The following is a 14042-nucleotide window of genomic DNA, read 5'->3' as shown; positions in this document are numbered from 1 at the left end:
TTCCCCCCGGGAGTTGGGGAGAGGAGGGAGGCCAAAAACTTGACAGAGCAATCCCCTGTGACAGCAGCACGGAGTGTAAGGAAAGTTCGACATGGGTACTGAAAATTAATTGAGAACAAAGCGATGTAAAACCCAAAAGAAAGTTCTGGGTAAAGCTATCAATTCTCAAAGATTGGTCCAACTTGACCAATAGAAGAGAGAAAGTGTTTGTAATATTTGAAGCAAGTGAAATTGATTATATTGGTGACTGGGAACTAGTGCAAAAAAGCATGCTCAATAGGGAATTAGATACAAGTGCTAGTTGCAAAAAGTGCCAATATTGTAGAAATATAAAAAGAAAAAAAAAAGGGGGGAGGAATATAGATGTTTTAGCCTCGCTCTTCTCCACAACTCCCAGGGGGAACCATATGCACCATTAGGTGTCTGTACCAAAGATTTAAATGTATGTCATTTTTGCCTTTTGCATTAATAAAAATGTTTTGTAAATTTTATTTGTTGGTTGTGCCTCGTTAAAGTCCCATGGGCAAAATTCTTTTTGTGTTAAAGTAGCAGTTAAAGAGTTGACTCAAAGCATTTACCACAGAGAGGACCACTCAGATATTGCTGGAGTTTAGCTTCACATTGTCAGTTAAGTCCATTTAGACTAAGCTGGCCATAGATAGATTTGAAACTATAATTCTTAGGAAAAGTCTTAGGAAAAATTGTGCTAAATTCTCAGAACATTCGTTCATCGTTCGAAAGATTTTGTTTGGTTTTAACATTTGATTTTGGAATGACTGAACCTCACCGAACGAAAACGACATATACTGTGAGAAATTTGTTCAGTCGAGAAACATTTTCTATCCTGCTCATTAAAATGTTTTCATCAATGTGGTCAAAAACAAACATCGTTTTGACCCACAAGATTAGAAAAACCAACAAACTTTCTTAGAACCTTCTTTTTCCAAAAAGTTTTGTTTGAAATTCTGCCCATCTATGGACAGCTTTAGGATTGAAAAGCTGCAATATATTACATTTTTGTTTTTGGATTTAATGCCACTTTAAGTCCTTTATGATGGGTAGTAATTAAAACCTTTGTGATGGGTCAACATTTTTGTTATACCATGTGGTATATCATAAGACTGGCAACATCTTATTTTAAAATTTTACCAGACATTGGCTAAAAACAAAAAAAATGTACATTTCTTTTTTACTAAGATGTCAATTTAACCACTTGACGACCGCCTCACGCTGATATATGTCGGCAAGGTGGCACGGACAGGCAGAATCAAGTAAATATACGTGATCTGCCTTCCGCCGGTGGGGGGTCCGATCGGACCCCCCCCCGGTGCCCGAGGCAGTCGCCATTTCTTCCCGGGCGATGAGAGGTGAGGGGGAGGCCATCCATTCGTGGCCACCCCCTCCCGATCGCTCACGGCGAATGAAAAGCTTCCTTTCCCTCTGTAATGTAAACAGAGGGAGAGGAAGTGATGTCATCCCTCCTCGAGCTGTTCTTTTCGATCCGGCGCCGAGGAGAGAAGACATCCAAGTAAGTGCACCAACACTACACTAACAGTAGAACACGCCAGGCACACTTTTCACCCCCCAATCACCCCCCTGTACCCCCTGTCACACTGACACCAATAGCAGTTTTTTTTTTTTTTGCATTGGTGTCAGTTTGTGACAGTTATAAGTGTTAGGGCAGTTAGGTTAGCCCCCTTTAGGTCTAGGGTACCCCCCTTTAGGTCCAGGGTACCCCCCTAACCCCCCCTAATAAAGGTTAACCCCTTGATCATCCCCCGTCGCCAGTGTCGCTAAGCAATCGTTTTTCTGATCGCTGTATTAGTGACACAGGTGACGCTAGTTAGGGAGGTAAGTATATAGGTTCGCTGTCAGTGTTTTATAGCGATAGGGACCCCCATATACTACCTACTAAAGGTACCGCTAACACCCACGCACGCAGCATACACCTCCCTTAGTGCTATAGTATCTGAGCGGATCGATATCTGATCCGATCAGACCTATACTAGCGTCCCCAGCAGTTTAGGGTTGCCATAAACACAGTGTTAGTGGGATCAGCCCAGATACCTGCTAGCACCTGTGTTTTGCCCCTCAGCCCTGCCCAGCCCACTCAAGTGCAGTATCGATCGATCACTGACACTTACAAAACCCTAAGCACACATAACTGCAGCGTTCGCAGAGTCAGGCCTGATCCCTGCGATCGCTAACAGTTTTTTGGTAGCGTTTTGATACAGTCGCTGACAGTCAGGAGCTTTTTTGCCTGTGAGTCTCACTAGTGTACCCCTAAATTTAGAGCCCAAAATGGCAAATCAAAGGTACACTAGTGAAGAGGCCTACACGTTTCTGAGCATGACAGATAGTGAAAAGAAAGTCACTCATCTGTCAGATTCAGGCTCAGAATACGATCCTGTAGAGGACAGCGGCTCCATGACAGATAGCTCTGACGACGGAGTTGTGGTCCCTGATAAGGTCAGGCGTACCAGACCCCAATCTTCTTCTTCTGTCCTTGAAGTGCAAGAACCGCAGGGCTCTCGTATGGAGCAGAGAAGTACTAGTGCCGCTTCTGGTGAACTGGCAAGCACCAGCGGCCCAGTACACCCTGGTCGTACATCCAGCACTGCAGTATCACGTGGTGACGTGGCGAGTCCCATAAGTGCAGTTCAAGCTGGCGAGGTGGCAAGCACAAGTAGTGTCCCGCTGCCACCAAGAAGACAAAGACAGGCCTGTCGTGCCCATAGTGCCCTTCCTGCTGCATTCGCCAATCCGAATTGGGAACCCACCACTTCTGCAGCACCCGTACTTCCCCCATTCACTGGCCAACCCGGAATTCAGGTGGAAACAGTTGATTTTACGCCACTGGATTTTTATTCGCTGTTTTTCACCGAAGATCTCTATAGATCTATTGTGGACCAAAGCAATTTATACGCTGGTCAACACATCGCCGCTAATCCCCAGTCCTCCCTTGCCAGAGATTGGAGACCAATTACGGTCTCCGAATTTAAGATCTTTCTGGGCCTTTCCCTCAACATGGGCTTGAATAAAAAGAGTAAGTTGCGGTCATATTGGTCCACTGACCCAATTTACCATGCGCCCGTGTTCTCTGCCTCCATTGCCAGGGCACGATACGAGCAGATTTTGCGGCTCATGCACTTCAATGACAATGAACTCTGTTGTCCTCGTGGAGACCCTAGATGCGATCGGCTCTACAAAATTCGGCCCCTCGTAAACCACTTCAACCAACGTTTTGCAGACTCGTTTACTCCCCATCAAGTTGTCTGCGTTGATGAGTCCCTGATTAAATTTTCTGGCCACTTGTCATTCAAACAGTACCTTCCCAAGCGTGCCAGATACGGGGTCAAGATGTATAAGCTCTGTGACAGGGCCACAGGCTATACATGTAGTTTTATGGTTTACGAGGGCAAAGATAGTCACGTAGAGCCGACAAACTGCCCTGACTACATAGGAAGCGCTGGCAAGATAGTGTGGGACTTGGTGTCACCCTTATTCGGAAAGGGGTACCACTTGTACGTGGACAATTATTACACGAGCGTGCCACTTTTTAGTCACTTGTTTGATCAGCAGATTGGAGCATGTGGCACCGTGCGACCTAATCGCTGGGGCTTTCCCCAGCGGCTTGTAGATTCCCGTCTTAGGCTGGGGGAGAGAGCCTGCTTGAAGTGTAATAATTTGCTCGCTATGAAGTGGAGGGATAAGAAGAATGTTTTCGTTCTCACCTCCCTTCATGCAGACACGACGACCCAAATTACTACGGCGACTGGTGTTGTGGAGAAACCCCTCTGTGTCCACGACTATAACCAAAATATGGGAGGGGTGGACCTCAACGACCAGTTGTTGGCGCCGTACCTAGTTGCCCGTAAGGCCAGACGCTGGTACAAAAAAGTGTCTGTTTATTTATTTCAATTGGCTTTGCTGAATGCTTATGTGCTATACAGAGCTTCAGGACAGACTGGATCCTTCCTTAAATTCCAGGAAGAGATCGTCAGAGCCCTTCTGTATCCAGACGGTGCTCCACCTCACCATCCCCAACCAAATGCAGTAAGCCGGCTGCATGAGAGGCATTTTCCTTATGCCCTCCCAAGTACCCCTACCCAAAAAGCCCCCCAAAAAAGATGTCGTGTCTGCAGCAAGCGCGGATTTAGGCGTGACACCTGGTGTTATTGTCCCTCCTGCCCTGGCAATCCTGGTCTTTGCATGGGTGAATGTTTTGAACGCTACCATTCACTAGTTGAGTATTAGCGTAGGGTACAGCACTGCACAGACTAGGACATACTTTCACAGGGTCTCCCAAGATGCCATTGCATTTTGAGAGACCCAAACCTGGTACCAGTTACAAAAGTTAAAAGTTACTAAAAAAAGTGTAAAAAAATAAAAATAAAAAAAAATAAAAAAAAATAAAAACACAAAAAAATATAAAATAAAAAAAACAAAAATAGTTGTTGTTTTATTGTTCTCTCTCTATTCTCTCTCTATTGTTCTGCTCTTTTTTACTGTATTCTATTCTGCAATGTTTTATTGTTATTATGTTTTACCATGTTTGCTTTTGTAGATATGCAATTTTTTTATACTTTACTGTTTACTGTGTTTTGTTGGTAACCATTTTATTGTTTTCAGGTACGCCATTCAGCTGCAGAGTGGATTTATTTATCTTGACAGCAACAGCGTTTGCTCCCACGATACATAAAGCCGTGACTCCAGCGCTGTCGGAGGTGATTTCACCACCACAGTTACATACTTCAGCATATATGCCGAAGCGTGGGGGCAGCAGTGGGTGGAAGAGCGATTTGCTCATGCTTTTTGTGGGAGGATGCCCCCATGCTTCGGCATATATATATTTTAGGCACAGGTTGCGTTAAATGTTTTATTTTTTACTATGTTTTTTTTTGTATTTGCTTTGCAGGTATGGTAAATCTTACTGTTATACTGTAATGTTACTTTGTTTTATTGTTAACCATCATTTGCTTAGCAGGTACGCTATTCAGTTGCAGCGCGGATTTATTTATCTTGACAGCAACAGCGTTTGCTCCCACGATATATAAAGCCGTGACTCCAGCGCTGTCGGAGGTGATTTCACCACCACAGTTACATACTTCAGCATATATGCCGAAGCGTGGGGGCAGCAGTGGGTGGAGGAGCGATTTGCTCCTGCCTTTTGCGGGAGGATGTCCCCATGCTTCGGCATATATAAATGGTGCATGTATGCCCATCATTAGAAGTGGGTGGATGAAGGGAGGTATTCTAATGGTGGGCATACCCACCGATCAATATCTTTTTTTCATTCAGCCCACAGGCTGCATGAAAAAAAAGTTTACAATATATGCCCAACAAGGACCAGCAACGTACTGGTATATTGCTGGACTTTGAGTGGTTATACCAGAATGATACCTGCAGGTTTAGGTATCATCTTGGTATCATTCTTTTCAGCCAGCGGTCGGCTTTCATGTAAAAGCAATCCTAGTGGCTAATTAGCCTCTAGACTGCTTTTACAAGCAGTGGGAGGGAATGACCCCCCCACCGTCTTCCATGTTTTTCTCTGGCTCTCCTGTCCCAACAGGGAACCTGAAAATGCAGCCGGTGATTCAGCCAGCTGACCATAGAGCTGATCAGAGACCAGAATGGCTCCAAACATCTCTATGGCCTAAGAAACCGGAAGCTACAAGCATTTCATGACTTAGATTTCGCCGGATGTAAACAGCACCATTGGGAAATTGGGAAAGCATTTTATCACACCGGTCTTGGTGTGGTCAGATGCTTTGAGGGCAGATGAGAGATCTAGGGTCTAATAGACCCCAATTTTTTTAAAAAAAGAGTACTTGTCACTACCTATTGCTATCATAGGGGATATTTACATTCCCTGAGATAACAATAAAAATGATTAAAAAACATAAAAATGAAAGGAACAGTTTAAAAATAAGATAAAAAATCAAAAAAAAAAAAAAAAGCACCCCTGTCCCCCCCTGCTCTCGTGCAAAGGCGAACGCAAGCGTGGGTCTGGCGTCAAATGTAAACAGCAATTGCACCATGCATGTGAGGTATCACCGCGAAGGTCAGATCGAGGGCAGTAATTTTAGCAGTAGACCTCCTTTGTAAATCTAAAGTGGTAACCTGTAAAGGCTTTTAAAGGCTTTTAAATATGTATTTAATTTGTCGCCACTGCACGTTTGTGCGCAATTTTAAAGCATATCATGTTTGGTATCCATGTACTCGGCCTAAGATCATCTTTTTTTTTCATCAAACATTTGGGCAATATAGTGTGTTTTAGTACATTAAAATTTAAAAAAGTGTGTTTTTTTCCCAAAAAATGCGTTTGAAAAATCGCTGCGCAATTACTGTGTGAAAAAAAAATGAAACACCCATCATTTTAATCTGTAGGGCATTTGCTTTAAAAAAATATATAATGTTTGGGGGTTCAAAGTAATTTTCTTGCAAAAAAAATAATTTTTTCATGTAAACAAAAAGTGTCAGAAAGGGCTTTGTCTTCAAGCGGTTAGAAGAGTGGGTGATGTGTGACATAAGCTTCTAAATATTGTGCATAAAATGCCAGGACAGTTCAAAACCCCCCCAAATGACCCCATTTTGGAAAGTAGACACCCCAAGCTATTTGCTGAGAGGCATGTCCAGTCCATGGAATATTTTATATTGTGACACAAGTTGCGGGAAAAAGACAATTTTTTTTTTATGCACAAAGTTGTCACTAAATGATATATTGCTCAAACATGCCATGGGGATATGTGAAATTACACCCCAAAATAAATTCTGTTGCTTCTCCTGAGTACGGGGATACCACATGTGTGAGACTTTTTGGGAGCCTAGCCGCGTACGGGACCCCGAAAACCAAGCACCGCCTTCAGGCTTTCTAAGGGCGTAAATTTTTGATTTCACTCTTCACTGCCTATCACAGTTTCAGAGGCCATGGAATGCCCAGATGGCACAACCCCCCCCCCCCAAATGACCCCATTTTGGAAAATAGACACCCCAAGCTATTTGCTGAGAGGTATAGTGAGTATTTTGCAGATCTCACTTTTTGTCACAAACTTTTGAAAATTGAAAAAAGAAAAAAAAAATACATTTTTCTTGTCTTTCTTCATTTTCAAAAACAAATGAGAGCTGCAAAATACTCACCATGCCTCTCAGCAAATAGCTTGGGGTGTCTACTTTCCAAAATGGGGTCATTTTGGGGGGTTTTGTGCTATCTTTGCATTTTATGGCCTTCGAAACTGTGATAGGTAGTGAGGAGTGAAATAAAAAATTTACGCCCTTAGAAATCCTGAAGGCGGTGATTGGATTTCGGGGCCCCGTATGAAGCTAGGCTCCCAAAAAGTCCCACACATGTGGTATCCCCGTACTCAGGAGAAGCAGCAGAATATATTTTGGGGTGTAATTCCACATATGCCCATGGCATGTTTGAGCAATATATCATTTAGTGACAACTTTGTACAAAAAAAAAAAAAAAAATTGGCACTTTCCCGCAACTTGTGTCAAAATATAAAATATTCCATGGACTCAACATGCCTCTCAGCAAATAGCTTGGGGTGTCTACTTTTCAAAATGGTGTCATTTGGGGGGTTTTGTGCCATCTGGGCATTTTATGGCCTTCAAAACTGTGATAGGTAGTGAGGAGTGAAATCAAAAATTTATGCCCTTAGAAATCCTGAAGGCAGTGATTGGTTTTCGGGGCCCCGTACGCGGCTAGGCTCCCAAAAAGTCCCACACATGTGGTATCCCCATACTCAGGAGAAGCAGCTGAATGTATTTTGGGGTGCAATTCCACATAGGCCCATGGCCTGTGTGAGCAATATATCATTTAGTGACAACTTTTTGTAAATATTTTTTTTTTTTGTCATTATTCAATCATTTGGGACAAAAAAAATAAATATTCAATGGGTTCAACATGCCTCTCAGCAATTTCCTTGGGGTGTCTACTTTCCAAAATGGGGTCATTTGGCAGGGTTTTGTACTGCCCTGCCATTTTAGCACCTCAAGAAATGACATAGGCAGTTATAAACTAAAAGCTGTGTAAATTCCAGAAAATGTACCCTAGTTTGTAGACGCTATAACTTTTGCGCAAACCAATAAATATACGCTTATTGACATTTTTTTTTACCAAAGACATGTGGCCGAATACATTTTGGCCTAAATGTATGACTAAAATTGAGTTTATTGGATTTTTTTTATAAACAAAAAGTAGAAAATATCATTTATTTTCAAAATTTTCGGTCTTTTTCCGTTTATAGCGCAAAAAATAAAAACGGCAGAGGTGATCAAATACCATCAAAAGAAAGCTCTTTAGTCTAACACAGGTATAATACCACCTAGTTAAAAGTTTCAGTGCTGTCTCCCTAAGGGTGAGAGATTTAGTGCGAGAACGCAGATTGCCTATCATGTCCCCCCCAGTCCTGTGAGGTACATTAGAAGTTATAATCTGTCTCCTATTTCCTCACATATGAAAAGGATTCAGGGATCAGATCATTAACTAGGGCGCTCTAAATATCTGAAATCAAACCCTTTCTGCTAATAGGGGCACTGCAGATAGAAGGATTTAGGAGCGGTAGGAGTAAGGCATGACAAGTGGTGTAATAATGTCTGATTTGGAGATACCATAGACGTTCTTGTGGGATGTTTTTAAGCTGACAGAGTTTCTCAAACTCAACAAAACTGGAACCATCTATAAGCGCAGATAGCGTAACCAAATTATTAATTTTCACTAAAAAAAATGTCTATCAATCAGAAAGGCTGTAGTAAATGCTGGGTCACCTAGAAACGAGGTCAAAGGAGAAACTCGGGAGGACAAACCATATTTCAAATTATATCTAGACCAGAGGCAAACTGACTGGGAAACCAAAGTATTGTAGGTGACCAAGGCTTTATAGGATGTAGTGGAAGACCATATAATACCAAGGAGGTAAAATGTGTATATATATAACATGCTTCGAATTGGAGTTTACAATGTTCCATTTTGTTGTGAGAAACTAGAGGCTAGATAGACCAGAAACTGGGCAAACTTAAACCTCCTCTACGTTGCAAAGGATCTAAAATATGTTTAGAGAATCTAGGTTGTGTGTCATGACAAATAAATGTACTAATATCCATCTGGAATTTATGTATAAATGATTTAGGAATTGTGATTGGAAGGTCAACAGTTTTGGCAGGATATTCATTTTGACTGCAGTGACTCTGCCTAGGAAAAATATAGGGTAATACTTTGATACCTTAAGGGAGTTACAGAGCCATGTCACACAAGGGAGGTAGTTATGTTTAAAAAAAGAGGTAATATTAGGAGTAAGTTGCACCCCAAGATACGGTAGCATCTGTGAAGCCCAATGGAATGGAAAAAGTTGTTTAAAGGTTCATACTGGGATGGAGGGACATTCAGAGGCATAATAGAAGATTTAGAAAGGTTAACCATAAGCCTGGATACAGCTGCAAAGCTGTTAAGGACACTGAATAGGTTGAGCAATGATGTACGGGGCTGTGTGATAAATAGCGTCACATCATTGGCGTACATACATAACTTGAATTGAGAGTGGCCTTTAATATATCCCCTAATATCCGGTTGCAGATTAATAGCTGTAACCAAAGGCCCCATAGCTAATGCAAATAATAAAGGAGAAAGGGCATATCCTCAGAGTGTTCCTCTGCCAGTGTGAAGAAGTCAGAATTACATGCAGGGGTGCAGAGTGTAGTTTTAGTTTGGTGATATATAGCTTCATAACCATGAAGAAATTAATCTTTTAAATCATAGCGTTGCAGCAGAGTATGTAAATATGGCCAGGTAACACTATCATATGCTGTGTTAATATATAGGCTCAATAGTAGTACTTGTTCACAATGTAAATTTGCCTCTTGAATGACATTGGAAACGAGTCTGATATTGTCAGTGAGTGATTAATCTGCTGGGAATAAACCCAGATTGAGATCAAAGCTGAAATAATAGAGGATAGTCTATCTGCCAAAACTTGACCAGCGATCTTTAGATTGTTATTAATCACTGAGATAGGCCTATAATTTTGAGGCAGCGGGTGATCCTTATTCAGTTTTGGAAGCATGGGCATGTTGGGCAAACTTTCTACTTTTCAATGTGATCACTATGAGTGACCAATTGGGGAGATCCCATGATTGGGGGCCATACATAGATGGGCAAATTTAAAACACCATGATAAGTATACTTATTTTTATAAAGTGACAGTTATTTTCAGTCCAATAAGATTTGAAATGTAGTCACATGACTGAAAATAAATATTCTTATTCTTATGTAAAGCTTTGTGAAATATTACTGATTCTCTCTGCAGGGTCTTCAGCTGTTAGTAGCAGTCAGGTCCCAGAATTGAGTGCACTCACGATAGCTCACAGCTACCCACATTCATTACTGTTCTCTCAATACTTAAAACATCCTGGGGGAAGCTAATATACAATAAGGCAGATGGGAAGGCTCTAAAAGGTATTAACGTTTACATGGAAATCTCATATTGCTTGGATATTCTCTGTGTAGTAAGACAGATAATTAGGACTACAGCACATGGGCTTCTACGTAGATAACAAACTGGAAATCATCTTTAAGGTAGAACTAAAGCCCAGACTTTTTATAATAGATTAATGGAGAATTATAACCCCAGTCAGTTTTTTTACCATCTTTTTCCTGATGGAGAAATTTCCCCTCACTTCCTGTCCCATAGCCACAACAGGAAGTGGTAAGAAATTCCTCTAAAGTGAGGGAATCCCTTACTAGTCACCAGGAGCACCAGAACTAGTGTCCCCGTTGGAAGATTTTCCCTCCTGTTCTGGTGAAAACTCAACATTTGGGGTTTTCTTTGACTTTCACTTTCAGGTGATAATGGTCTCCAGGATATATAGAGAGGGTGACTCTCCCTACGTACCGCAAACCTGACAGGTGTTCTAGTACCTCTTCACTCTATCTAAAACTTTATAAAAATAGTTTTGCCTTTAGTTATACTTCATATCAGTTTTGGATCTTTAGTTAATAAAGATAGGGATGCACATGACAAAAAAAATAATTACCTAGACATTCTCTCATGTAAAATGTCTCATCAGAGTGACACAAGTACTTTGAATTGCAGTCATTACTCTTGAAGGTGAGACATGTATCATACTGCTGTACACTCATAGTGAGATACTATAGTATTTCACACTGTATGAATCTCTCTTTGAGGTATAAACATCTATCACCACAGGTTATAGAATGTATATGTGTTGCCATCATCCCTCCAGGGTTCCTCTATTTTCATTATACATCCATACATGGACAAAGCATCCTAATCATTACTGAGCCACTCATATAATAATACTTACATTTGGATGAGACCACAAAGTGCCCATTACCTGTTTTTTATAACTTAGTAAGTGCTGCTATCTGTCGTAGATGTGTAACACACCTGTAGCTGCACAGCTCATATGTTGAAATATTGCTTCATCTGACATTTCTGATTTTACACTGCAATGTAAAACAAACTTTTTTTTTTTTTTGCTCTTCTTTTAAAATACTTTTCTCCATTTCTCCTACCTTTTGGAAAGTCGTTTGGCTGGACGGCTTTCAGAAACAACCTCTGCATGTTATAAAGGGGATCCAGAGCATCAGATTGTCTTCTCACAACAGATATATTCTGTGTAATTCCCACCTTATCAAATATTAGTTCTTCTGATTCAGTAACTAGCTGGCATGTCTGTGCTGCCACTGGTTCCATATTATGAAAAAGGATGCAAAAAAAGACCAGGTGCCAGGAGCTTATCCTGAAGTCCAGCGAGCCCATCTTTTCACAACCCAGGAATGGCATCTTTGTCAACGCTTGGATGTCACAGAACCCATCATATTCATATACCAGAATTCCTGGTCCTGGATCACTACTGCCACATCTACGCTTGGTGTAAGGAGGTCGATAGCTCAGAGCAGTAACACTCCTACAGCTACTGTGAGAGTGTAGAGCATGTCGTTTGATGAACCTGATGTACTTGTTTGTGTTGGGGCAGGTCCAGTATTCTGTTAGAGCATCCCAGACACATCCTCCACTGAGTCACAAATAATTTGAATGAAACAGGAAAGTCTCATTTGTAATTAGCAGGCATCTGCACCAAGGTCATCACATTAACTGCACTCTCCTTATTCCCATTGGTGGATTATTCCAGTGATATCTTGCTCAGGTGAATCACCATTATGTACAGAAAAGATCCACAGGAGACAGGATATAGGCTGGTTCAGAAAGTGTAAACACATTTTGGATAAGTATACATCAGCTAAAAGAAATATCAAGGGGAACACTGCATAAACTGGTTTATGCCCATTTAGTTGACCTAGGATAGACAATTACTATTGCCCCCTCCTCCTCAAATGACAGTTTCACCATCATAAATATATTTTAATGTCGTAGTAAACACATAGGGGCATCTTTATTACGCAGTGAATGTGAGATTTAATAAACATTCACTGTAAGCAAATCTTACTGTTGAATTTTTAATATTCAGCGTTTAACCACCTTAATACTAGACATGCTCATCCCCTTCCTGTCCAGGCCTATTTTTAGCTTTCAGTGCTCTCACACTTTGAATGACAATTACTCAGTCACGCAATACTGTACCCAAACTAAATTTTTTTATTTTTTTTTTAGATAAATAGAGCTTTATTTTGGTGGTATTTAATCACCACTTGTTTTCTTTTTTTCTTTTTCTTTTTTTTTTGCTATAAAAGCTAAAAAATACCTACAATTTGGAAAAAAAACATGTTTTTCCTAGTGTCTTTTATAAATAAATAAATAATCTTTCTTCATAGATGTATAGTGATATCAGAGCAACTAGCCAATGTACATGGTCACTGCCAAAACAATAAAATTACTCTGGTGACAGTATGTAATAAGAATATATATATATATATATATATATATATATATATATATATATATATATATATATATATATATATATATATATATATATATATATATATATATATATATATATATATATATATATATTAAAAAAATATATATATATATATATATATATATATATATATATATATATATACAGTGGATAAAAGAAGTATTGAACACGTTAGCATTTTTCTAGGTAAATATATTTCTAAAGATGCTATTGATATGAAATTTTCACCACATGTCGGTAACATCCCATGCAATTCATACATACAAAGAAACCAAAACAAATAAGTTCAGAAATTCAGAAAAAAGTATTGAACATGCTAACTGAAATTTATTTAATACTTTGTATAAAATCCTTTGTTGGTAATGACAGCTTCAAGAAGCCTCCTGTAAGAGGAACTAGTCGCATGCATTGCTCAGGTGTGATTTTGGCCCATTCTTCCACACAAACAGTCTTCAAATGAGTTGTACTGCCTTATCAGCGGCCCTGTTGGTAGATGGCAGCAGCTTTTTATCAAGAATATCTTGGTAAATTATTCCATTCATCCATCTTTCAACGACATGAAGTTTGCCAGTACCGTATGCTGAAAAACAGCCCCACGCCATGATGTTCCCACCTCCAAACTTGACTGTTGGTATGGTGTTTTTGCGTTGATGTGCAGTGCCATTTGATCTCCAAACATGGTGTGTAATATGGCATCCAAAAAGTTCAATTTTGGTCTCATCTGACCAGATTATATTCTCTCAATATTTCACAGGCTTGTCTAAATGTTGTGCAGCAAACTTTAAACAAGCTTCAACATGCTTTTACTTCTGCAATGGAGTCTTGCGTGGTGAGCGTGCATACAGGCCATGGCGGTTGAGTGCATTACTTATTGTTTTCTTTGAAACAATTGTACCTGCTAATTCCAGGTCATTCTGAAGCTCTCCACAAGTGGTCCTTGGCTCTTGGACAACTCTTCTGATCATTTTTTTCACTCCTCTATCAGAAATTGTGCGAGGAGCACCTGGTTGTGTTCGATTTATGGTGAAATTATGTTCTTTCCACTTCTGGATTATGGCACTAACAGTGCTCACTGGAACATTTAGGAGTTTAGAAATCCTTCTGTAACCAATGCCATTAGTATGTTTTCCAACAAG

At 40.3% G+C, this 14042-nt stretch overlaps 1 protein-coding gene across 2 annotated transcripts in view; it reads right to left on the bottom strand.

Moving 5' to 3' along the window:
• The window catches only part of PROM2 (prominin 2), a 146795-nt gene extending 134739 nt beyond the window's left edge, over positions 1-12056 (bottom strand). For both annotated transcript variants that reach the window (XM_073622051.1, XM_073622049.1), the window contains exon 1: positions 11537-12056. In XM_073622051.1, coding sequence (XP_073478152.1) covers positions 11537-11807 — 271 coding nt within the window. In that variant the 5' untranslated portion in view covers positions 11808-12056. The remainder of the gene's footprint in view (positions 1-11536) is intronic.
• Positions 12057-14042: the final 1986 nt, after the last annotated feature.

Source organism: Aquarana catesbeiana, linkage group LG03, assembly GCF_042186555.1.
Source record: "Aquarana catesbeiana isolate 2022-GZ linkage group LG03, ASM4218655v1, whole genome shotgun sequence".
In the NCBI taxonomy this organism is placed as follows: Eukaryota; Metazoa; Chordata; class Amphibia; order Anura; family Ranidae; genus Aquarana; species Aquarana catesbeiana.
The sequence above is the reverse complement of the archived record's forward strand: the minus strand, read 5'-3'. Positions and strand labels throughout refer to the sequence as shown.